The 23,689-nt window shown below is 47.9% G+C and overlaps 1 protein-coding gene across 5 annotated transcripts in view; it reads left to right on the top strand.

The window, feature by feature from the left end:
- pak3 (p21 (RAC1) activated kinase 3) overlaps positions 1-23,689 on the top strand; it is a 159,266-nt gene that overhangs the window by 119,786 nt on the left and 15,791 nt on the right. For all 5 annotated transcript variants that reach the window (XM_033030804.1, XM_033030803.1, XM_033030806.1 and 2 more), the window contains 6 exons: positions 576-692; positions 3,391-3,571; positions 4,336-4,399; positions 11,444-11,492; positions 16,307-16,419; positions 18,141-18,258. In XM_033030804.1, the coding sequence (XP_032886695.1) occupies positions 576-692; positions 3,391-3,571; positions 4,336-4,399; positions 11,444-11,492; positions 16,307-16,419; positions 18,141-18,258 (642 nt within the window). The remainder of the gene's footprint in view (positions 1-575; positions 693-3,390; positions 3,572-4,335; positions 4,400-11,443; positions 11,493-16,306; positions 16,420-18,140; positions 18,259-23,689) is intronic.

Genomic DNA, 23,689 nt, shown 5'->3' with positions numbered 1-23,689 from the left:
TGTAGATGGGACATGTTGGTCAGCATGGGCAGGTTGGGCTGAAGGGCCTGTTTGACTCAAAGACTCTGTGGCGGCTCAGCGGTAGTGTTGCTGTCTAAGGCACCAGAGACCTGAGTTCGATCCTGACCATGGGTGCTGTCCTTATTGAGTTTGTACGTTCTCCCCGTGACCTGCGTGGGTTTTTCTCAGGGCGCTCCAGTTTCCTCCCACATCCCAAAGTCGTGCAGGTTTGTAGGTTAATATGCTTCTGTAAATTGACCTGGGTGTGTGGGATAAAACTAGTGTACAGTTGATCGCTAGTCTCTGTGGCATAATTGGGCTGAAGGGCCTGTTTCCACTGTATCTCTAAACTAAACTACTATCAGAACATTTAAGAGACATTTAGACAGGTACATGGATAGAGTAGGTGTGAAGAGTTACGGGCCAAGCGCGGGCAGGTGGGACTTGTGTAGACGGGGACCGTTGGTCGGTGTGGGCAAGTTGGGATGAAGGGCCTGTTTCCATGCTGTATGGCCCTATGGCTCTGCGACCCGGATTTGGAAGCAGAGATGTAATGCCTCTCCTGTTTATTGCAGAACACAAAGATAGCGTCTGAGCCACCAGTCATACCACCAGTGGTAGAGGACGATGATGAAGATGAGGACAATATTCCCCCACCTGTGATCGCTCCTCGGCCTGAACACACAAAGTCGGTGAGTGCAGATCGGCCCTCATGACCAGTGCTTCTGTACCCGTGGACCAGGTGACGCAGTGGTAGAGTCGCTGCCTCACGGCGCCAGAGACCCGGGTTCAATACTGGCTACGGGCGCTGTCTGTACGGAGTTTGTACGTTCTCCCTGTGACCTCATGGGTTTTTTTCCGGGTGACAATAGACAATAGGTGCAGGAGTAGACCATTCGGCCCTTCGAGCCAGCCCCGCCATTCAATGTGATCATGGCTGATCATCCACAATCAGTACCCCGTTCCTGCCTTCTCCCCATATCCCTTGACTCCGCGATCTTTAAGAGTATCTTACCCTCTTTTGAAGGCATCCAGAGAATTGGCCTCCACTGCCTTCTGCCAATTCCACAGATTCACAACCCTCTGGGTGAAAAAGCTTTTCCTCGTCTCCGTTCTAAATGGCCAACCCCTTATTCTTAAACTGTGGCCCCTGCTTCTGGACTCCCCCAACATCGGGAACATGTTTCCTGCCTCTAGCGCGTCCAAACCCTTAATAATCTTATATGTTTCAATCGGTGCTCTGATTTCTTCCCACATTCCAAAGCCGTACAGGTTTGCAGGTTAATTGGCTTGGGTAAAAATTGTAAATTGTCCCCAGTGTTTAGGATAATGCAAGTGTGCGGGGATCGCTGGTCGGTGTAGACTCCGTGGGCCAAGAGCCTGTTTCAACAGTGTATCTCCAAACTAAACTAAAAGAAATGAGTCTCGAAGAAGCATCTTGACCCAAAAGGTCACCAATTCCTTCTGTCCACAGATGCTGCCTGACCCATTGAGTTACTCCAGCTTTTTATGTCTATCTCTGACTTAAATCAGCATCTGCAGTTCCTCCTGATATAAACTAAAAGGAGTGTTTAATCAGCATGTTTGCCCTCAATGGAACAATGTCATTCTCATGAGCCTGTCCCACTTAGGTGATTTTTTAGGCGATTACAGACGACTAGTTTGTCGCCACATGTTCGCCGGTGGTCGCCGGGAGTCGTCTCCTCAGTCGCGCAAAAAGTCGTAGCGTTTTTCCGGTTGCCGCTGAATTTTCAACATGTTGAAGAATTTTCGGCGACAGTGGGTTTGACGCCAATGAGCGTAGCTTGACTTCTCCTGACCTGGGCGCTGTCGTAGGTTGTCGCCAGGATGACGTAGGTTGTCGCTGGTTTTTCGGCGACCTGGTACCACCATGACCTTCGCCGGCACTCCTTGTCAACTTGTTCACAGGCCTTTGAACACCAAACCAAGCAGCATTGATAGTAAAGGAAGGCAAACGCAATGTTAGCATTTAGTTTGAGAGGACTAGAATATAAACATAGTCATGTAACGCTGAGGCTTTATAAGGTGCTGGTCTTCTTATCGAGTCCGCACACAGGATTAGAAGCTGTTTGGCCAGAGCTGAACACTCTTCTCGGCATCTGCACACAATGGTGTCTGTCTTGTCTTGTGCTTCTTGTGCGTGGTGGTGGATAGATTGGTGGAGACAGGGCCGCGACGTGAACGCACTTTCCTTGACCCCAGGTGCTGGTCAGACTGCATTTGGAGTATTGTGAGCCCCTTATCTGAGTACGGGTGCGCTGGCTCTTGAGATGATTCCAGGAATGAGTGGGTTAGCATATGATGAGCGTTTGACGGCACTGGGCCTGTACTCGCTGGATTTTAGAAGGATGAGTGGGGGACCTCATGATTTCTTGATTAGTACAGGTGTCAGAGGTTACGGGGAGAAGGCAGGAGAATGGGGTTAGGAGGGAGAGATAGATCAGCCATGATTGAATGGCGGAGTAGACTTGATGGGCCGAATGGCCTAATTCTATTCCTATTCCTTATGGCCTTATGCCCCATTGAAACTTACCGAATAGTGAAAGGCTTGAATAGAGTGGATGTGGAGAGGATATTTAGGAGAATCTAGGACCAGAGGGCACAGCCTCAGAATAAATGGTCGTACCTTTCGAAAGGAGATGAGAATTAATTTCTTTAGTCAGAGGGTGGTGAATCTGTGGAATTCTTTGCCACAGACACCTGCGGAGGCCGTCATTGGGTATTTTTAAAGCAGAGATTGACAAATTCTTGATTAGTACGGGTGTCGGGGTTATGGGGAGAAGGAGGGGAATGGGGTTGAGAGCTCCCCTCTAAGATCTTTGGTTGAGAGGGAGAGATAGATCGGCCATGATTGAATGGCGGAGTAGACTTGAATGGCCAAATGGCCTAATTCTGCTCCTATAACTTATGAACTTATAGACACCCTATACACTGATAAAATATAACATAGAACAGCGTAGCTCAGAAGCAGGTCATACGTCCCACATTGTCTATTCCATACATGATACCACATTATATATCATTGGTGTATCGGGTGTATATAAGTTCGTACGTTACAGGACAGGAACTCGGCTAACTCTCATCTGCCTCCATATCATCCATATCCTTCCATTCCCTGAAGAATTACAAATGTCGGAGTAACTCAGCAGGTCAAGTCGGTCGACTAGATGGGCCGAAGGGCCTAATTCTGCTCCTGGTACTTACGAGCGTCTGGTTCTGACTGATCCTGTTCATGTAGTTATAGAGTGACGCAGTGTGGAAACTGGCCCACACCGGCCAACAATGTCCCAGCTACACTAGTCCCACCCGCCTGCGTTTGGTCCGCATCCCTGCAAACTTGTCCTATCCATGTACCTGTTCCCTCTCTAGATTTTTACCCGATCGGTGATTGAGCCCAGCATTCCCGTGGCGCCCGTCAAGGACGTGACGACGTCTCCGGTAACAACGCCGCCTGAGAACGTGAGCGGCCTCAACAGCCAGCTCTGCAGAAACACCGACAAGCAGAGGAAGAAGTCCAAGATGACGGACGAAGAAATCCTCGAAAAATTAAGTACGTATTTAAACGTAAACCCTGTTGACTCAAGAGGAACATAGGCGTGAAAACGCACGACTCCTGATTCAGGGACAGTTTCTTCCCAGCTGTTATCAGGCAACTGAATCATCCTACCACAACCAGAGAGCAGTCCTGAACTACTATCTACCTCATTGGTGACCCTCAGACTATCCTTGATCAGACTTTGCTGGCTTTACCTTGCACTAAACATTATTCCCTCATCATGTATCTACACTGTAAATGCTCGATGGTAATCATATATTATCTTTCCGCTGACTGGTTAGCACGCAACAAAAGCTTTTCACTGTACCTCGGTACACGTGACTATAGACTGAACTAAACATATTTTAGATTTTTTATTTCAACAGCGGTAGAGTTGCTGTGGTACACCGGCAGAGACCCGGGTTCAATCCTGACTACGGGTGCTGTCTGTACGGAGTTTGTACGTTCTCCCCGTGACCTGCGTGGGTTTTCTCCAGGAGCTCTGGTTTCCTCCCACACTCCATAGACGTGCAGGTTTGCAGGTTAATTGGCTTCTGGAAAATAGTAAATTGTCCCGAGCGTGCAGGGCAGTGCCAGTGTACGGGGTGATCTTTGGTCGGCGCGGACTCGATGGGCCGAAGGGCCTGTTTCCGCTCTGTTTCTCCAAAGTCCAATGTCAAGAGAGTGAAATCAGCTGACGTACAAATCGTCACAATGAAGAGGTCTTACAATATCATGAGCCTAATTTCATTCATATTTCCTGTAATCTTTTCTTTCAGGAAGCATAGTAAGTGTGGGTGACCCCAAAAAGAAGTACACCAGGTTCGAAAAGATCGGTCAAGGGTAAGTTTGGAAAACTCCCTTTTAATGAATAAGAAATGTTCACCCTTTCAGCTGAAGGATGTACAGTTTTCTACTTTCTGATGTTAAGTCCACACTGTACAAAGCTGCCCTTAACTGCCCGAATAGTGAGAGGCCTGGATAGAGTGTATGTGGAGAGGATGTTTCCAATAGTTTGGAGGACGAGAGGGCACAGCCACAGAATATGAGGAGATACCAGGAGATGAGGGGAATTTCTTCAGTCAAAGGGTGATGAATCTGAGGAATTCATTGCCACAGAAGGCTGTGGAGGCCAAGTCAGTGGGTATTTTTAAAGCTGAGATTGACAGATTCTTGATTAGTGGGTACGTATCTTTGGAAAGGAGATGAGGAGGAATTTCTTTAGTCAGAGGGTGATGAATCTGAGGAATTCATTGTCGCAGACAGCTGTGGAGGCCAAGTCAATGGATCTTTTTAAGGCAGAGTAGATAGATAGATTCTTGATTACTACTGGTATCAGGGGTTATGGGGAGAAGGCAGGAGAATGGGGTTGAGAGGGAAAGATAGATCAGCCATGATTGGATGGTGGAGGAGACTTGATGGGCCGAATGGCCTAATCCTGCTCCTAGCACTTATGGACAAGAACTCTGGGCTAAACAGCAAGTGGTGGGGTAAATGCAGAATGATCACAGTGGTGTGAAAAGGTCCTCATCTAAAGGGTCTGGGTTCCCTGTGGGGAATGGAGAGACCTAAAGTCCATCTGGGACTGCAAGTGTTGACAGTGCATCAGATCTAAAATACGGCACATGTCACCCCTTGCAGGTACAGTTTGTAGAGTCATTTGTCTTCCATCACATATCACGCGCAGGAAAGATTTACGAGGATGTTGCCAGGACCCGAGGGCCTGAGCTACAGGGAGAGGTTGAGTAGGCCCGGACTCTATTCCTTGGAGCACAGGAGGCTGATGGGTGATCTCATTCCCCTTCCCCTTTTAGCCAGGTGACCCCCAGCTACTCCCCACCCATACAATAGTCCCCATGCCCCCCTCCTCTCTGAACACCCACTCCCCCAACAGACATCACCTGGGCCTCCTTCCATTCTCCAGCCTTCCTCCGACCCCAACCCCCATCCTTGCCGTGTGTTCAAACCCCCCCCCCCCCGACCTCCCCCTTTCTGATACGGAACGGTCTGTCCTCAGCAGAGGCCTCACCTTCGTTCCCCTCCAGTCTGAAGAAGGGTCTCGACCCGAAACGTCGCCAATTCCTTCTCTCCAGAGATGCTGCCTGACCCGCTGAGTTACTCCAGCATTTTGTGACTACTGGTGATCTCACTGTATAGGTTAACGAGGGGAACTCTTAGGGTGACTGCACAGTCTTTTACCCAGGGTAGCGGAATCGAGAACCAGAGGACATGTGTTTATGAAAGAGGAAAGATTTAATAGGAACCTGTGGGGCAACCTCTTCACACAGGGTGGGTGAGTATGTGGAATTAGCTTCCAGAGGAGGTTGTTGAGACAGATACAACAGCAGCATTTAAAAGACATCTGAACAGTTACGTGGGTATTGGATATGGGCCAAATGCAGGCAAATGGGACGAGTGTAGGTGGGACATCTTGGTTAGCATGGACAGGTTGGGTGGAAGGGCCTGTTTCCGTGTTGTCTGACTATGAGAGTATAACTAGCCAAATAAGGAGGGGATCCCATCTTGCTGTAGAAACAAAGTGTTGCAGGTGCTGGCCAAGATGGGAGTTGAGACAGATACTATAACAGCATTTAAGGGAGGAATTGAAAAATAGGTGCAGGAGTAGGCCATTCGGCCCTTCGAGCCAGCACCGCCACTTAATATGATCATGGCTGATTATCTAAAATCAGTACGCCCGTTCCTGCTTTTTCCCCATATCCCTTGATTTGGATCCCTCGGTTTGGATGGATACATGGACAATAGACAATAGGTGCAGGAGTAGGCCATTCGGCCCTTTGAGCCAGCAGCGCAATTCACTGTGATCATGGCTGATCATCCACATTCAGTACCCTGTTCCTGCCTTCTCCCCCATATCCAAGAAAGGTTCAGTGGCATATGGGCCAAGTGGGGGACTAGTAGGGGTGGACGGCATGGGGACGTTGGGCTGAAGGGCCTGTTCCGTGTTGTATGACCATGCATATGAAGGTTGTTTGCCATTTGCTGGCATCCTTCAGTAAGCCTGGAATAACTCTGTAGGCCGGTCTCATTGAAGATGCCATTTGAGTAGCACTTCCTAATGGAATGCCAACTACGGGTGCTGTCTGCACGGAGTTTGCACGTTTCCCCCCCCCCCCCCCCCCGTGACCTGCCTGGGTTTTCTCCGAGATCTTCGGTTTCCTTGCACACTCCAAAGACGTGCAGGTTTGTAGGTTAATTGGCCTGGTATAGATGTAAAATTGTTCCTGGTGCGTGTCGGGTAGTGTCAATAGACAATAGACAATAGGTGCAGGAGTAGGCCATTCGGCCCTTCAAGCCAGCACCGCCATTCAATGTGATCATGGCTGATCATCCCCAATCAGTACCCCGTTCCTGCCTTCTCCCCATATCCCCTGACTCCGCTATCTTTAAGAGCCCTATCTAGCTCTCTCTTGAAAGCATCCAGAGAACCGGCCTCTGAGGCAAAGAATTCCACAGACTCACCACTCTCTGTGAGAAAAAGTGTTTCCTCATCTCCGTTCTAAATGGCTTACCCCTTATTCTTAAACTGTGGCCCCTGGTTCTGGACTCCCCCACCATCAGGAACATGTTTCCTGCCTCTAGCGTGTCCAAACCCTTAACAGTCTTATATGTTTCAATGAGATATCCTCTCATCCTTCTAAACTCCAGAGTGTACAAGCCCAGCTGCTCCATTCTCTCAGCATAAGACAGTCCCGCCATCCCGGGAATTAACCTTGTAAACCTACGCTGCACTCCCTCCATAGCAAGAGTGTGTGGGAATCGCTGTTTGATGCCGACTCAGTGGGCCGAAAGGCCTGTTTCCGTGCTGTATCTCTGCTAAACTAAACTGAACCTAATGGAAATTGAAACCACATTCAGCGGAGAGCACAAACATCCTGCAGTTTAATTTTCTACAGTGCCTGTACAACTAGCCCTTCCATGTGGCTTCAGCTCATAATATATTGAAGATCTGAATTTAGTTACAAGGCCTTAAAGAATTAAGGTCTTTGGGGAGAGGGACCTCGGGGGCAACTTTTCCCACTGAGTCCTTCCTGTCTGGAATAAACTGCCAGAGAAAGATGCAGAAGCAGATACGATTATGATTTTTAAAAGACCTGATAGAGTTAGAACAATAGAAAATAGGTGCAGGAGTAGGCCATTCAGCCCTTCGAGCCAGCACCACCATTCAATGTGATCATGGCTGATCATCCACAATCAGTACCCCGTTCCTGACTTTTCCCCATATCCCCTGACTCCGCTACCTAGCACAGGAACAGGCCCTTCGGCCCACATTGTTTGTGCTGACCATGAAGCCAAGTCAAACTGATCTCATCTGTCTGACCATGATCCATATCCCGGTAACCTCTGCGCATCCATGTGCCTATCTAACAGCCTCTTAAACACTGCTATTTCATCAGCCTCCACCACCTGAGATAGTTCATGTCACAGGAGCAGAATTAGGCCATTCTTTCCCTCTTAATCCCATTCTCCTGTCTTGCTCCCCATAACCCCTGACACTCGTACTAATCGCGAATCTATCTATCACTGCCTTAAAAATATCCACAGCCGTCTGTGGCAATGAATTCCACAGATTCACCACCCTCTGACTGAAGAAACTCCTCCTCATCTCCTTTCTAAAGGTACGTCCTTTTATTCTGAGACTGGGCCCTCCAATCCACACCAACCAACATGCCCCTTCTACACTGAACACACCTGCCTGCATTGGGCCGTTGTCCCTCAAAACCTATCCTATCCATGTACCTGTCTAAATGTTTCTTAAACATTGTAATAGTCTCTGTCTCAACTATCTCCTCCGGCAGCTCGTTCCATACACCCACCATTGTCTGTGTAAAACAAAAAGTTGCCCCTCGGGTTCCTATTCAATGTTTCTCCTCTCATAGAAACATAGAAAATAGGTGCAGGAGTAGGCCATTCGGCCCTTCGAGCCTGCACCGCCATTCAATATGATCATGGCTGATCATCCAACTCAGTATCCTGTACCTGGCTTCTCTCCATACCCCCTGATCCCTTTAGCCACAAGGGCCACATCTAACTCCCTCTTAAATATAGCCAATGAACAGGCCTCAACTACCTTCTGTGGCAGAGAATTCCAGACATTCACCACTCTCTGTGTGAAAAATGTTTTCCTCATCTCGGTCCTAAAAGATTTCCCCCTTATCCTTAAACTGTGACCCCTTGTTCTGGACTTCCCCAACATCGGGAATAATCTTCCTGCATCTAGCCTGTCCAACCCCTTAAGAATTTTGTAAGTTTCTATAAGATCCCCCCTCAATCTTCTAAATTCTAGCGAGTACAAGCCGAGTCTATCCAGTCTTTCTTCATATGAAAGTCCTGACGTACCAGGAATCAGTCTGGTGAACCTTCTCTGTACTCCCTCTATGGCAAGAATGTCTCTCCTCAGATTAGGAGACCAAAACTGTACGCAATACTCCAGGTGTGGTCTCACCAAGACCCTGTACAACTGCAGTAGAACCTCCCTGCTCCCATACTCAAATCCTTTTGCTATGAATGCTAACATACCATTCGCCTTCTTCACTGCCTGCTGCACCTGCATGCCTACTTTTTTGACTGGTGTACCATGACACCCAGGTCTTGTTGCAACTCCCCCTTTCCTATTTGGCCACCATTCAGATAATAATCTACTTTCCTGTTTTGCCACCAAAGTGGATAACCTCACATTTATCCACATTATACTGCATCTGCCATGCATTTGCCCACTCACCCAGCCCATCCAAGTCACCTTGCAGCCTCCTAGCATCCTCCACACAGCTAACACTGCCCCCCAGCTTCGTGTCATCCGCAAACTTGGAGATGTTGCATTCAATTCCCTCGTCCAAATCATTAATATATATCGTAAATAGCTGGGGTCCCAGCACTGAGCCTTGCGGTACCCCACTAGTCACTGCCTGCCATTGTGAAAAGCACCCGTTTACTCCTACTCTTTGCTTCCTGTCTGCCAGCCAGTTCTCTATCCACATCAATACTGAACCCCCAATACCGTGTGCTTTAAGTTTGTATTCTAATCTCTTATGTGGGACCTTGTCGAAAGCCTTCTGAAAGTCCAGATATAACACATCCACTGGTTCTCCCTTATCCACTCTACTAGTTACATCCTCGAAAAATTCTATAAGATTCGTCAGACATGGTTTACCTTTCATAAATCCATGCTGACTTTGCCCAATGATTTCACCACTTTACAAATGTGCTGCTATCCCATCTTTAATAACTGATTCTAGCAGTTTCCCCACTACCGACGTTAGACTAACTGGTCTGTAATTCCCCGTTTTCTCTCTCCCTCCCTTTTTAAAAAGTGGGGTTACATTAGCTACCCTCCAATCCTCCAGAACTACACCAGAATCTAAAGAGTTTTGAAAAATTATCACTAATGCATCCTCTATTTCTGGGGCTACTTCCTTAAGTACTCTGGGATGCAGCCTATCTGGCCCTGGGGATTTATCGGCCTTTAATCCATTCAATTTACCTAACACCACTTCCCGGCTAACCTGGATTTCACTCAGTTCCTCCATCTCATTTGACCCCCGGTCCCCTGCTATTTCCGGCAGATTATTTATGTCTTCCTTAGTGAAGACAGAACCAAAGTAGTTATTCAATTGGTCTGCCATGTCCTTGTTCCCCATGATCAATTCACCTGTTTCTGACTGCAAGGGACCTACATTTGTTTTAACTAATCTTTTTCTCTTCACATATCTATAAAAGCTTCTGCAGTCAGTTTTTATGTTTCCAGCCAGTTTCTTTCATAATCTATTTTCCCTTTCTTAATTAAGCCCTTTGTCCTCCTCTGCTGGACTCTGAATTTCTCCCAGTCCTCTGGTAGGCTGCTTTTTCTGGCTAATTTGTATGCTTCATCTTTTGTTTTGATACTATCCCTGTTATACACGGATGCACTACCTTCCCCGATTTATTTTTTTGCCAAACTGGGATGAACAATTATTGTAGTTCATCCATGCAGTCTTTAAATGTCTTCCATTGCATATCCACCGTCAACCCATTAAGAATCAATTGCCAGTCTATCTTGGCCAATTCACGTCTCATACCCTCAAAGTTACCTTTCTTTAAGTTCAGGACCCTTGTTTCTGAATTAACAGTGTCACTCTCCATCCTAATGAAGAACTCAACCATATTATGGTCACTCTTGCCCAAGGGGCCACGCACAACAAGACTGCTAACTAACCCTTCCTCATTACTCAATACCCAATCTAGAATAGCCTGCTCTCTTGCTGGTTCCTCTACATGTTGGTTTAGAAAACTATCCCGCATACATTCCAAGAAATCCTCTTCCTCAGCACCCCTGCCAATTTGATTCACCCAATCTATATGTAGATTGAAGTCACCCATTATAACTGTTTTACCTTTGTTGCACGCATCTTAAACCTATGTCCTCTGGGGTGGAACATGTCCCTTGCAAGTTATTAGGTTAGTTTAGTTCAGTTTAGAGATACTGCGCGGAAACAGGCCCTTCGACCCACCGAGTTTGCACACCGACCAGCGATCCCCGTACACTAACACCATCCTACACACACTAGCGACAATTTTAACATTTAGCGAGCTAATTAACCTGCAAACCTGCACGTCTTTGGAATGTGGATGGTAATCAGAGCACCCGGAGAAAACCCACGCAGGTCACGGGGGGAACGTACAAACTACGTACAGACAGCACCCGTAGTCAGGATCGAACCCGGGTCTCTGGCGCTGCAAGCGCTGTAAGGCAACAACTCTACCGCTGTGCCACCATGCCGCCCGAGCGTGTTTGCAAAATGGAAGGGGGGACTTGTATCAAGCCCCTTTGTTACTGTGTGCATTCTTCAGAGATTCATATGTACTCAAATGGTGTTTTGATTCATCTCCTAGAGCATCGGGCACTGTATATACAGCAATAGACATTGCCACCGGCCAGGAGGTAAGTCCACGTCTATCCCAGTATTACTCTACCTCTTGTGGATCATGTTTGTGTTTGTGGCATGCTGTAATGTTGTCTCCTTACTTCAATCCCCACTTTTTTTCATTTCTGTTCAAGACCACGAGAAATTGCAGAGACTACATCATCAGATCATAAGTGACAGGAGTAGAATTAGGCCATTCGGCCCATCGTGTACTCCACCATTCGGCCCATCGTCTACTCCGCCATTCAATCATGGCTGATCTATCTCTCCCTCCTAACCCCAATCTCCTGCCTTCTCCGCATAACCCCTGACACCCGTACTAATCAAGAATCTATCCATCTCTGCCTTAAAAATATCCACTGACGTGGCCTCCACAGCCTTCTGTGGCAATGAATTCCACAGATTCACCACCCTCTGACTAAAGAAATGTCTCCTCGCCCTTTCCTAAAAGAACGTCTTTTGATTCTGAGCCTCTGACCTCTAGTCCTAGACTCCCCCACCAGGGGAAACCTCCTCTTCACCTCCACACTCCCCTTTCTTATCACTTGCCTTTGTACCAACCTTCTGCTTATCAACACCGCCCTATCTGCCGAGCTTTGTCCTGTCTTTCCCATTTACCAAGTTTTGTTAAGAGGGAAGGATAGATCAGCCACGATTGAATGGGCCGAATGGCCTAATTCTGCTCCTATCACTTATGAACTCGATTACCTCCTCCGGCAGCTTGTTCCATACTCCTACCACCTCTTGCGTGAATAGGTTACTCCTCAGATTCCTATTGTGTTTATTTGTATTTCTGTTTAGTTTAGTTTAGAGATACAGCGTGGAAGCAGGCCCTTCGGCCCATTGAGTCCGTGCCGACCAACGATCCCCGCACACCAACACTACCCTGCGCACACTAGGGACAATTTACAATAATGACAAGCCAATTAACCTTCAAACCGGCACGTCTTTGAGTGCCGGAGGAAACCAGAGAGATCTCGGAGAAAACCCACGCAGGTCACGGGGAGAACGTACAAACTCCGCACAGAGAGCACCTGCGGTCAGGATCAAAGCCGGGTCACCGGCGCTGTGAGGCAGCAACTCTACCGCTGCACCACCGTGCCGGCCGATTGCTATATTATTCAACATACATTTCTTGCATCCTCTTCATATTCATGGCACTGTGCTGACATTGTGAACTCATGAAGCTGACGGCCATCTGGCAGTGTATAAATTGATTAGCTCCCTCGATCCTCCACCATCTGACAGCGAACAAACAGCGGAGAAGTTTTATCCCCCCAGGCCTTAATGGGAATTGTTGAACATGGGGGGGGGGGTTCATTAATGCTGTTCACGTCTGACTGGCCTACACAAGGAGCTGGATCTTCCCTCTGTGCAGGAAGGAACTGCAGATGCTGGTTTAAAACCGAAGATAGACACCAAAAGCTGGAGTAACTCAGCTGGACGGGCAGCATCTCTGGAGAGAAGGAACGGGTGACGTTCCAGGTCGAGACTGAAGAAGGGTCTTGACCCGAGACGTCACCCATTCCTTCTCTCCAGAGCCGTCGTATCATCTCTCTTCCTTGTATAGAGGGGAGGGATTTAAGGCAAAGAGTGGGTTCGAAATTCCAAGTAAGATACAGGTCCACCACCGAATTAATTTTTTTTAAATTTAATTGTATTTTCCGGCATCAGTTGGTCTGGCACCTCTCTAAATCTGGACGAAATTACGAGAGAGCAAATTAGTTCCATATCCGAATTGATTAAACCCCATTTTAATTTTTTTTTAATTTTGTCCTGAAAAAAGATATGTCAGTCAGTAAGCTATTTGACCTTGAGAATGGGGCTGGGTGATAATATCACACCTAATAGCCTTTGCACTGAATGTTCATCTCTGCATGGGATAGCAGGAACTCAGGCAGTGTCGGGAAGCTTGGTTTAGTACCTCTGCCTGTGTCTAATACTCATGCAGAATGACAGCTGAAGTGTGTGGCACGGTGGCGCAGCGGTAGAGTTGCGGCCTCGCAGCGCCAGGGACCACGTAAATAGATTCACGAGGATGTTGCCAGGACTAGAGGGGTCTGAGCTACAGGGAGAGGTTGGGCAGGCTGGGTCTCAATTCCTTTCTTTTAAAATCTTTTTATTAATTTAAAAAAAAAGATACATTTTGATATTGATACATAGGGATCAGGATTACATTAACAACAAATGTAACCTAAATATAAATCCAGTGTCAAAATACACATTGGGTATAGACCTCCTAATCTCTATGTTTCATAACAAAAGGATTTTTCATAGCAAAAGGATTTGAGTATAAGAGCAGGGAGGTTCTACTACAGTTGTACAGGGTCTTGGTGAGACCACACCTGGAGTATTGCGTACAGTTTTGGTCTCCTAATCTGAGGAAGGACATTCTTGCCATAGAGGGAGTACAGAGAAGGTTCACCAGACTGATTCCTGGGATGGCAGGTCTTTCATATGAAGAAAGACTGGATAGACTCGGCTTGTACTCGCTAGAATTTAGAAGATTAAGGGGGGATCGTATAGAAACTTACAAAATTCTTAAGGGGTTGGACAGGCTAGATGCAGGAAGATTGTTCCCGATGTTGGGGATGTCCAGAACAAGGGGTCACAGTTTAAGGATAGAGGGAAGTCTTTTAGGACCGAGATGAGAAAATCATTTTTCACACAGAGTGGTGAATCTGTGGAATTCTCTACCACAGAAGGTAGTTGAGGCCAGTTCATTGGCTATATTTAAGAGGGAGTTAGATGTGGCCCTTGTGGCTAAAGGGATCAGGTGGTATGGAGAGAAGGCAGGTACGGGATACTGAGTTGGATGATCAGCCATGATCATATTGAATGGTGGTGCAGGCTCGAAGGGCCGAATGGCCTACTCTTGCACCTATTTTCTATGCTTCTATGTTTCTAACAAATGTAACCTAAATATAAATCCAGTGTCAAAATACACATTGGGTATAGACCTCCCAGTCTCTATGTAAATATAGATAAACGGTTAAAAGAGAACTTGGATATATATTTTTAAAAAAGATAAAAAGGAGAAAAACAAAACCCTCTAAACTAAAATAAGCAAAACATAAGCAAAACAGAATCTGGGCTGCAAACAATGTCAGCAGTTTAGGCCCCTGTTTGTCGTCAAATCCGTTCCACCGTATAAAAGTTAAAAATGATTATAACGGTTGGAGAGGGAACAATTTATATCGTGTGAAAATATTGAATAAAGCTTCCCCAAGTCCTATCAAATTCAACCGAGGGCTCAACAATGTCACTCCTAATTTTTTTCTAAATATAAACATGATATTGTATCAGAGTACCAATGGAGTGTGGTCGGAGGATTAGAGTCTTTATATTTAAATAAAATAGATCTTCTGGCAATTAATGTAGTAAAAGCAATCAATCGATGGGCGGAACGGGACAGATGAGTAGACTCTAACATTGGTTTAGCCCAAAGATTGCAGTAAAAGGAGGTTGTAAATCATGACCTAAAACTACAGAAATAGTATCAAAAATTTATTTCCAATATTTTTCCAAAAGTGTGCAAGACCAAAACATATGAGTCAGCGAAGCGACTTCAGAATGACATCTGTCACAGGTAGTTTTATATGACCATAAAACCGAGCCTCGCAGCACCAGGGACCACGTAAATAGATTCACGAGGATGTTGCCAGGACTAGAGGGGTCTGAGCTACAGGGAGAGGTTGAGCAGGCTGGGTCTGTATTCCATGGAGCGCAGGAGGATGAGGGTTGATCTTATAGAGGTGTATAAGGTCATGAGAGGAATAGATCGGGTAGATGCACACAGTCTCTTGCCCAGAGTAGGCGAATCGAGGACCAGAGGACATAGGTTTAAGGTGAAGGGGAAAAGATTTAATAGGAACCTGAGGGATATCTTTTTCACACAAAGGGTGGTGGGTGTATGGAACAAGCTGCCAGAAGTGGTAGTTGAGGCTGGGACTATCCCAACGTTTAAGAAACAGTTAGACAGGTGCATGGATAGTGTGTAAGTAGGAACTGCAGATGCTGAAGATAGACACAAAAAGCTGGAGTAACTCAGCGGGTACAGGCAGCCTCTGGAGAGAAGGAATGGGTGACGTTTCGGGTCGAGACCATTCATCAGTGGTTAGGTGTAAGGGAAATGAGAGATATAGAAGGTGAGATAAAGAACAATGAATGAAAGATATGCAAAAAAGTAACGATGATAAAGGGAACAGGCCATTGTTAGCCGTTTGTTGGGTGAAAATGAGAAGCTGGTGCGACTAGGGTGGGGGAGGGATGGGGAGAGAGGGAATGCCGGGGCTACCTGAAGTTAGAGAAGTCAATATTCATACCAGTGTGGTGTAAGCTGCCCAGGTGAAATATGAGATGCTGTTCCTCCCATTTGCGTCTAGCCCCACTCTGACAATGGAGGAGACCGAGGACAGAAAGATCTGTGTGGGAATGGGAAGGAGAATTAAAGTGTTTGGCAATCGAGAGATCAGGTTGGTTCAGGCGGGCTGAGCGAAGGTGTTCCGTGAAATGATCGCCCTCTCTGCGTTTGGTCTCGTCGATGTATAAGAGGTTTAGAGCGATATGGACCCAATGCTGGCAGGTGGGACTAGTGTAGCTGGGACATGTTGGCCAGTGTGGGCAAGTTGGGCCGAAGGGCCTGTTTCCACGCTGTATCACTCTATGACCCGGGTTCGATCCTGACCACGGTTGCTGTCTGTATGGAGTTTGCACGTTCTTCCTGTTTTTACTCCAGAACCTTGTGTCTTTTATTTTCAACTTAATTTTTGAAAGAAGCATTTTGATGAGGCTTGACTTTTTCACAAACCTTCACGGGATTTGATTGCAGGTGGCGATTAAACAGATGAATCTGCAGCAACAGCCGAAGAAAGAGTTGATTATAAATGAAATCCTGGTCATGAGGGAAAATAAGAATGCAAACATTGTGAACTATTTAGACAGGTGAGTCTTGCCCAAATCCGTACCTCGGTTTAACAACTCTGCTTCAATGTACCCTTTGAGAATCAATCACATTGCCCTTGCTCATCAGTCATAGGAGCAGAATTAGGCTATTCGGCCCATCCAGTCTATTCCGCCATGCAATCATGGCTGATCTATTTCCCCTCAACCCCATTCTCCTGCCTTCTCCCCATAACCCCTGACACCCGTACTAATCAAGAATTTATCTGTGCCTTAAAAATGTCCATTGATGGCTTCCACAGCCGTCTGTGGCAATGAATTCCTCAGATTCATCGCCCTCTGACGAAAGAAATTCCTCTTCGTCTCTTTCCCAAAGGTACGTCCATTTATTCTGAGGCTGTCCTCTGGTCCTAGACTCTCCCTCTAGTGGAAACATCCTCCACATCCACTCTATCCAAGCCTTTTTGTGTCTATCTTAGGGATGGCTCTATTGCGATCATGTGTTGTCTTTCTGTTGACTGGATAGCACGCAACAAACGTTTTTCACTGTACCTCGGTACACGTGACAATAAACTCAACTCAACTCAACTTTGTTTAGGTGAGAGCCTGAGGTTTCGTTAAACATCTCCGTTCAGTCCGCCTTGACCTTCCTGATCTCCCGGTTGCTAAACACTTTAACTCCCCCTCCCATTCCCACGCTGATCTTTCTGTCCTGGGCCTCCTCCATTGTCAGAGTGAGGCCCAGCGCAAATTGGAGGAACAACACCTCATATTTTGCTCGGGCAGCTTACACCCCAGTGGTACGAACATTGACTTCTCTAACTTCAAGTAGCCCTTGCTTTCCCTCTCTCTCCATCCCCTCCCCTTCCCAGTTCTCCCACCAGCGTTACTGTCTCTGACTACATTTTATCTCTGTTTGCTTTGTTGTTACCTTCTCCCAGCTAACAATAATTTTTGTGTTCTTATTCTAGGTCTGCATGAAACTTGAGAGTCTTCAAGGTACAACAGAAGTCTTTAATATATTATTTACAATGCTGGCAGCAAGACAACTCAAAATGACTGCACACACACGCACGCACGCGCACGCGCACACACACACACTGTCTACAGACAGGAAAACTATATACAAAACATCTCCCTTTGTGCTGTGCAGCGCCACCTGCTGCACGGGAGGAGCAAATGGTCCTCCCACCCCAAATAGTCCACCAAATGTCACACATTTTGAGTTGTCTTGCTGCCAGCATTGAGTAATATATTAAAGACTTCCGATGTACCTTGAAGACTCTCAAGTTTCATGCAGACCTAGAATAAGAACACGAAAATAATCTATTCTACATTTTCCTTGATCTCCATCCCCTTTGTCCTGGCTTCACACCTTACACTTCCTTATCTATGCACAGTATCTCCCTCTCCCCTGATATCAGTCTGACGAAGGCTCTCGACCCGAAACGTCACCCATTCCTCCTCTCCAGAGATGCTGCCTGAGCCGCTGAGTTACTCCAGCACTTTGCTTCTATCTTCGGTTTAAACCAGCATCTGCAGTTCCTTCCTATCCAGTTAAACCTCACGCTGGCTCGGCAAGGCCAGCAGCATAATCGAGTGCAAGACGCACCCTGGCCACTTCCTCTTCTCCCCTTTCCCATCAGTCAAGAGGTACAGAAGATTCAGGAACAGTTTCTTCCCAGCAACGAACTATCTTGTTACTCCAGCTTTTTGTGTCCATCTTCTCAAAGCCTTGTTTTCATTTATTCCCCTCATGCCAGTTATCTTGTTGGGGATGAGCTCTGGGTGGTGATGGAATATCTGGCCGGGGGTTCATTGACAGACGTGGTCACGGAGACGTGCATGGATGAAGGGCAAATCGCAGCCGTATGTCGGGAGGTGAGTGCTGGAATATTGCGCGATGAATCAATGATACTTTATAGTCACCTGAGCCTAGGTACAGTTACATGCAACCCACGGCACAGTGACGCAGCGGTAGAGTTGCTGCCTCACAGCTCCGGAGACCCTGGTTCCATCCTGACCTCGAGTGCTGTCTGTACGGAGTTTGTACGTTCTCCCTGTGACCTTGTGGGTTTTCTCCAGGTGCTCCGGTTTCCTCCCACTCTCCAAAGACGCACAGGTTTGTAGGTTAATTGGCTTCAGTTGTAAATTGTCCCCAGTGCGTGTGTAGTATAACGTAAATGTGCCGGGGTCGTTGGTCAGCGCGGGCTCGGTGGGCCAGAAGGCTCATTTCCGCGCTGTATCTCTAAACTAAACTAAATTCGACGGGTCTGGCAGCATTTGTGGAGAACGTGGATACGTGACATTTCATGTCGGGTCTCTTCAGGCTGATTGTTGGCGAGACAGTGTGGACAGCTGAAAGCAAGGGAGGGCAGGACAAAATGCCTAGGAAGGCACGGCAGATGCCGGTTCAAACCAAAGAGACACAAAAAGTTGGTCTAAAGAAGGGTCTCGACCTGAAACGTCAGCCATTCCTTCTCTCCAGAGATGCTGCCTGTCCCGCTGAGTTACTCCAGCATTTCGTTTCTATCTTTGGTTTAAACCAGCATCTGCAGTTCCTTCATGATGTCTGTGCCGAACTTGATGCCAAGACCAACTCTTACCTGCCCGCACGTGATCCACATCCCTCCATTCCCCTGCACATCCGTGTGAGAATCTTCATGAATAAGATTTGCAAAATATTTAATATTGTAATTTAATGAAAATTTTTGGGAATAAGAATTAAAGATGGAAGCTATTTGATATTCAGGCTTAGATTCAAGATTCAAGCTTCAAGAGAGTTTATTGTCATGTGACCCAGATAGGACAATGAAATTCTTGCTTTGCTTCAGCACAACAGAACATAGTAGGCATGAATACAGAACAGATCAGTGTGTCCATATACCATTGTATAAATATATACACACATCAATAAATAAACAGATGAGGTGCAAATAAACAGATAATGGTTTATTAATGTTCAGAGTTTTGTTTGAGTTGAGTTTAATAGCCTGGTGGCTGTGGGGAAGTAGCTATACCTGAACCTGGATGTTGCAGTCTTCAGGCTCCTGTACCTTCTACCTGAAGGTAGCAGGGAGATGAGTGTGTGGCCAGGATGGTGTGGGTCTTTGATGATGCTGCCAGCCTTTTTGAGGCAGCGACTGCGATAGATCCCCTCGATGGTAGAGAGGTCAGAGCCGATGATGGACTGGGCAGTGTTTACTACTTTTTGTAGTCTTTTCCGCTCCTGGGCGCTCAAGTTACCGAACCAAGCCACGATGCAACCGGTCAGCATGCTCTCTACTGTGCACCTGTAAAAGTTAGAGAGAGCCCTCCTTGACAAACCGACTCTCCGTAATCTTCTCAGGAAGTAGAGGCGCTGATGTGCTTTCTTAATAATTGCATCAGTGTTCTCGGACCGGGAGAGATCTTCAGAGATGTGCACGCCCAGGAATTTGAAGCTCTTGACCCTTTCCACCATCGACCCGTGACTGTGGGGACTGTGGGTCACCATCCTACCCCTTCCGAACTCCACAATCAGGGATATATCCCTCTAAAGCTGACTAGAATAGCAGCAAACAGCTCTTATGATGAGATGGGAGGATATTGATTCCATGCCAATACCATTCCTCTACAGTCACAGCGCACTTCCATGGGAAGGAGTCCTCGCCCCCCAATGATGACCATTTTTCCCGTCTCCAACGCACCCCCTCCTCGTGGAACCCCTCTCGTAAAGTCCCGGCTCTGGAACACTTTATCCAGAACTGCCGCCGCGACGTCAACCGCCTCAACTTCTTCACTCCCCTGTCTCACTCCAATCTCTCCCCCCCCTGAACGCACTGCCATTGAATCACTCCGAAAAAACCCAGATTGGGTTATCAAACCAGCCGACAAGGGAGGTGCCGTGGTAGTCTGGGGCGTCGATCTCTACAAAGCTGAGGCCACGCGCCAACTCTCGGACACCTCCTCCTACTTACCCTTGGACCATGACCCCACTAATGAGCACTAGGCCACCATTTCTAGCACCATCACCGACTTCCTCAATTCCCACGCCCTGCCCGACCAAGCTTCCAACCTCATCATTCTCCAGCCCCGCACGGCCCGTTTTTACCTTCTCCCCAAAATCCACAAACCCGGCTCTCCCGGCAGACCCATTGTCTCTGCGTGTTCGTGCCCCACCGAACTCATCTCCACATACCTTGACTCCATCCTATCCCCCTTGGTCAAATCCCTCCCCACCTATGTTCTAGACACCTCAGACACTCTCCGCCGCCTCCACGCATTCCACTCTCTAGGCCCTCACCCCCTCATCTTCACCATGGATGTCCGGTCACTCTACACCTCCATCCCCCACCAGGATGGCCTCAAAGCCCTCCGGTTCTTCCTCGACCAGAGGAGCAACCTATACCCAGCCACTGACTCTCCTCCGCTTAGCGGAGTTGGTCCTCACCCTCAATAACTTTACGTTTGACTCCTCCCATTTCCTCCAAACACAAGGCGTAGCTATGGGCACACGCATGGGCCCCAGCTACGCCTGCCTCTTTGTCGGGTACGTTGAACAATCCTTGTTCAATACGTACCAGGGCCCCATCCCTGACCTCTACCTCTGTTACATTGACGACTGCTTTGGGGCCACCTCCTGCACCCACACACAACTGACTAACTTCATCCACTTCACCACCAACTTCCATCCGGCACCCCAATACACCTGGACCATTTCCGACACTTCCCTACCATTCCTTAACCTCATCATCTCCATCGCAGGGGACAGACTCCTGACCGACATACACTACAAACCAACTGACTCACATGGCTATCTGGACTACACGTCTTCCCACCCTGTCCCCTGTAAAGACTCCATCCCCTACTCCCAATTCCTCCGCCTACGCCGCATCTGCTCCCAGGATGAGACGTTCCACACCAGGGCATCGGAAATGTCCTCGTTCTTCAGGGAACGGGGATTCCCCTCCGCCACCATAGATGAGGCTCGCACCAGGGTCTCATCCATACCCTGCAACACTGCTCTCTCTCCCCATCCCCGCACTCGCAACAAGGGCAGAGTCCCCCTAGTCCTCACCTTTCACCCCACCAGCCGTCACATACAACAAATAATCCTCCGCCATTTCCGCCACCTCCAACGTGACCCCACCACTCGCCACATCTTCCCATCTCCCCCTATGTCTGCCTTCCGCAAAGACCGCTTCCTCCGCAACTCCCTTGTCAATTCTTCCCTTCCCTCCAGTACCACCCCCTCTCCGGGCACTTTCCGTTGCAACCGCAAGAAATGCAACACCTGTTCCTTCACCTCCCCCCTCGACTCCATTCATGGACCCAAGCAGTCGTTCCAGGTGCGACAAAGGTTCACCTGTATCTCCTCCAACCTCATCTACTGCATCCGCTGCTCTAGATGTCAGCTGATTTACATCGGGGAGACTAAGTGGAGGTTGGGCGATCGTTTCGCCGAACACCTCCGCTCAGTCCGCATTAACCTACCTGACCTCCCGGTGGCTCAGCACTTCAACTCCCCCTCCCATTCCCAATCCGACCTCTCTGTCCTGGGTCTCCTCCATTGCCAGAGTGAGCAACACCGGAAATTGGAGGAACAGCACCTCATATTCCGCCTGGGTTGCTTGCGTCCGGATGGCATGAACGTTGAATTCTCCCAGTTTTGCTAGCCCTTGCTGTCTCCTCCCCTTCCTTAACCCTCGAGCTGTCTCCTCCCATCCCCCCGCCCTCGAGCTCCTCCTCCTCCCTTTTTCCTTCCTTCTCCCCCCCACCCCCCATCAGTCTGAAGAAAGGGTTTCGGCCCGAAACGTCGCCTATTTCCTTCGCTCCATAGATGCTGCTGCACCCGCTGAGTTTCTCCAGCATTTTTGTGTACCTTCCATTCCTCTAACCCTTCTTTAGACTTTAGAGATATAGCACGGAAACAGGCCCTTCGGCCCACCGAGCTTGTGCCGACCAACAACCACCGATACATTAGCACTGTCCTACACACTAGGGACAATTTACAATTTTACTGAAGCCAATATAGTTTAGTTTGAGATACAGCATGGGAACAGGCCCTTCTGCCCACCGGGTCCATGCCGACCAGCGATCTCAACACATTGACACTATTCTACACCCACTAGGGACAATCTTTACATTTACCAAGTCATTTACCCTGCAGACCTGTACATCTTTGGAGGGTGGGAGGAAACCGAAGATCTCAGAGAAAACCCACGCAGGTCATGGGGAGAACGTGCAAGCTCTGTACAGACAGCATCTGTAGTCGGGATCGAACCCGGGTCTCCGGCACTGCGTTCGGTGTTAGGCAGCAAGTCTACCGCTGCGCCAACGTGACCGCCCTTATATGAAAATATGAAGTCAAAAGGAGATGAGGAGCAATTTCTTTAGTGAGAGGGTGGTGAATCTGTGGTATTTTGGCTGGGTAGGCCCAGTCAACGGATATTTTTAAAGCGGAGATTGACAGACTCTTGATTACTATGGGTGTCACGGGTTACGGGGAGAAGACAGGAGAATGAGGTTGCGAGGGAGAGATAGATTAGCCATGATTGAATGGCGGAGTAGACTTGATCTAGATAGACTAGAATCTCTGGAATTCTCTGCTACATGGGGGGTAGTTGAGGCCAGTTCATTGGCTATATTTAAGAGGGAGTTAGATGTGGCCCTTGTGGCTAAAGGGATCAGAGGGTATGGAGAGAAGGCAGGTACGGGATACTGAGTTGGATGATCAGCCATGATCATATTGAATGGCGGTGTAGGCTCGCAGGGTCGAATAGCCTACTCCTGCACCTATTTTCTATGTTTCTATGATGGGCCGAATGGCCTAATTCTGCTCTTATGATCCTACAAAAACCCACGTGGGTTAGATAGATAAAACAAAGGTGATGGATGATACAGAGCGAACCAAATAGTTTAGTTTAGAGATACAGCACAGAAGCTGGCCCTTCGGCCCATCAAGTCCGTGGTGGCCAGAGATCCCCACACACTAGGGACAATTTCCAATTTTTTACTGAAGATAAATTAACCTACAAACCTGTACGTCTTAGGACTGTGGGGTGAGACCTGAGCACCCGGAGAAAACCCATGTGGTCACGGGGAGAACGTACAAACTCCATACAGACAGCACCCGGACAGAGCCCGGGTCTCTAGCGCCGTGAGAGCGCTGCGCCACCGTGCCGCCTAAATGACTGCTGAAAAATTTCCTTGCACTTCCCCCATTAATCTTCCTCTGGAGCCGACCGAATACTCGATTAAAAGCCTAATTGAATATTTAGAAACATAGAAATTAGGTGCAGGAGTAGGCCATTCGGCCCTTCGAGCCTGC

Source organism: Amblyraja radiata, chromosome 12 (genome assembly GCF_010909765.2).
Source record: "Amblyraja radiata isolate CabotCenter1 chromosome 12, sAmbRad1.1.pri, whole genome shotgun sequence".
Taxonomy (NCBI): domain Eukaryota; kingdom Metazoa; phylum Chordata; class Chondrichthyes; order Rajiformes; family Rajidae; genus Amblyraja; species Amblyraja radiata.
Note: the sequence above shows the minus strand (reverse complement) of the source record. Positions and strands in the feature narration are given on the sequence as shown.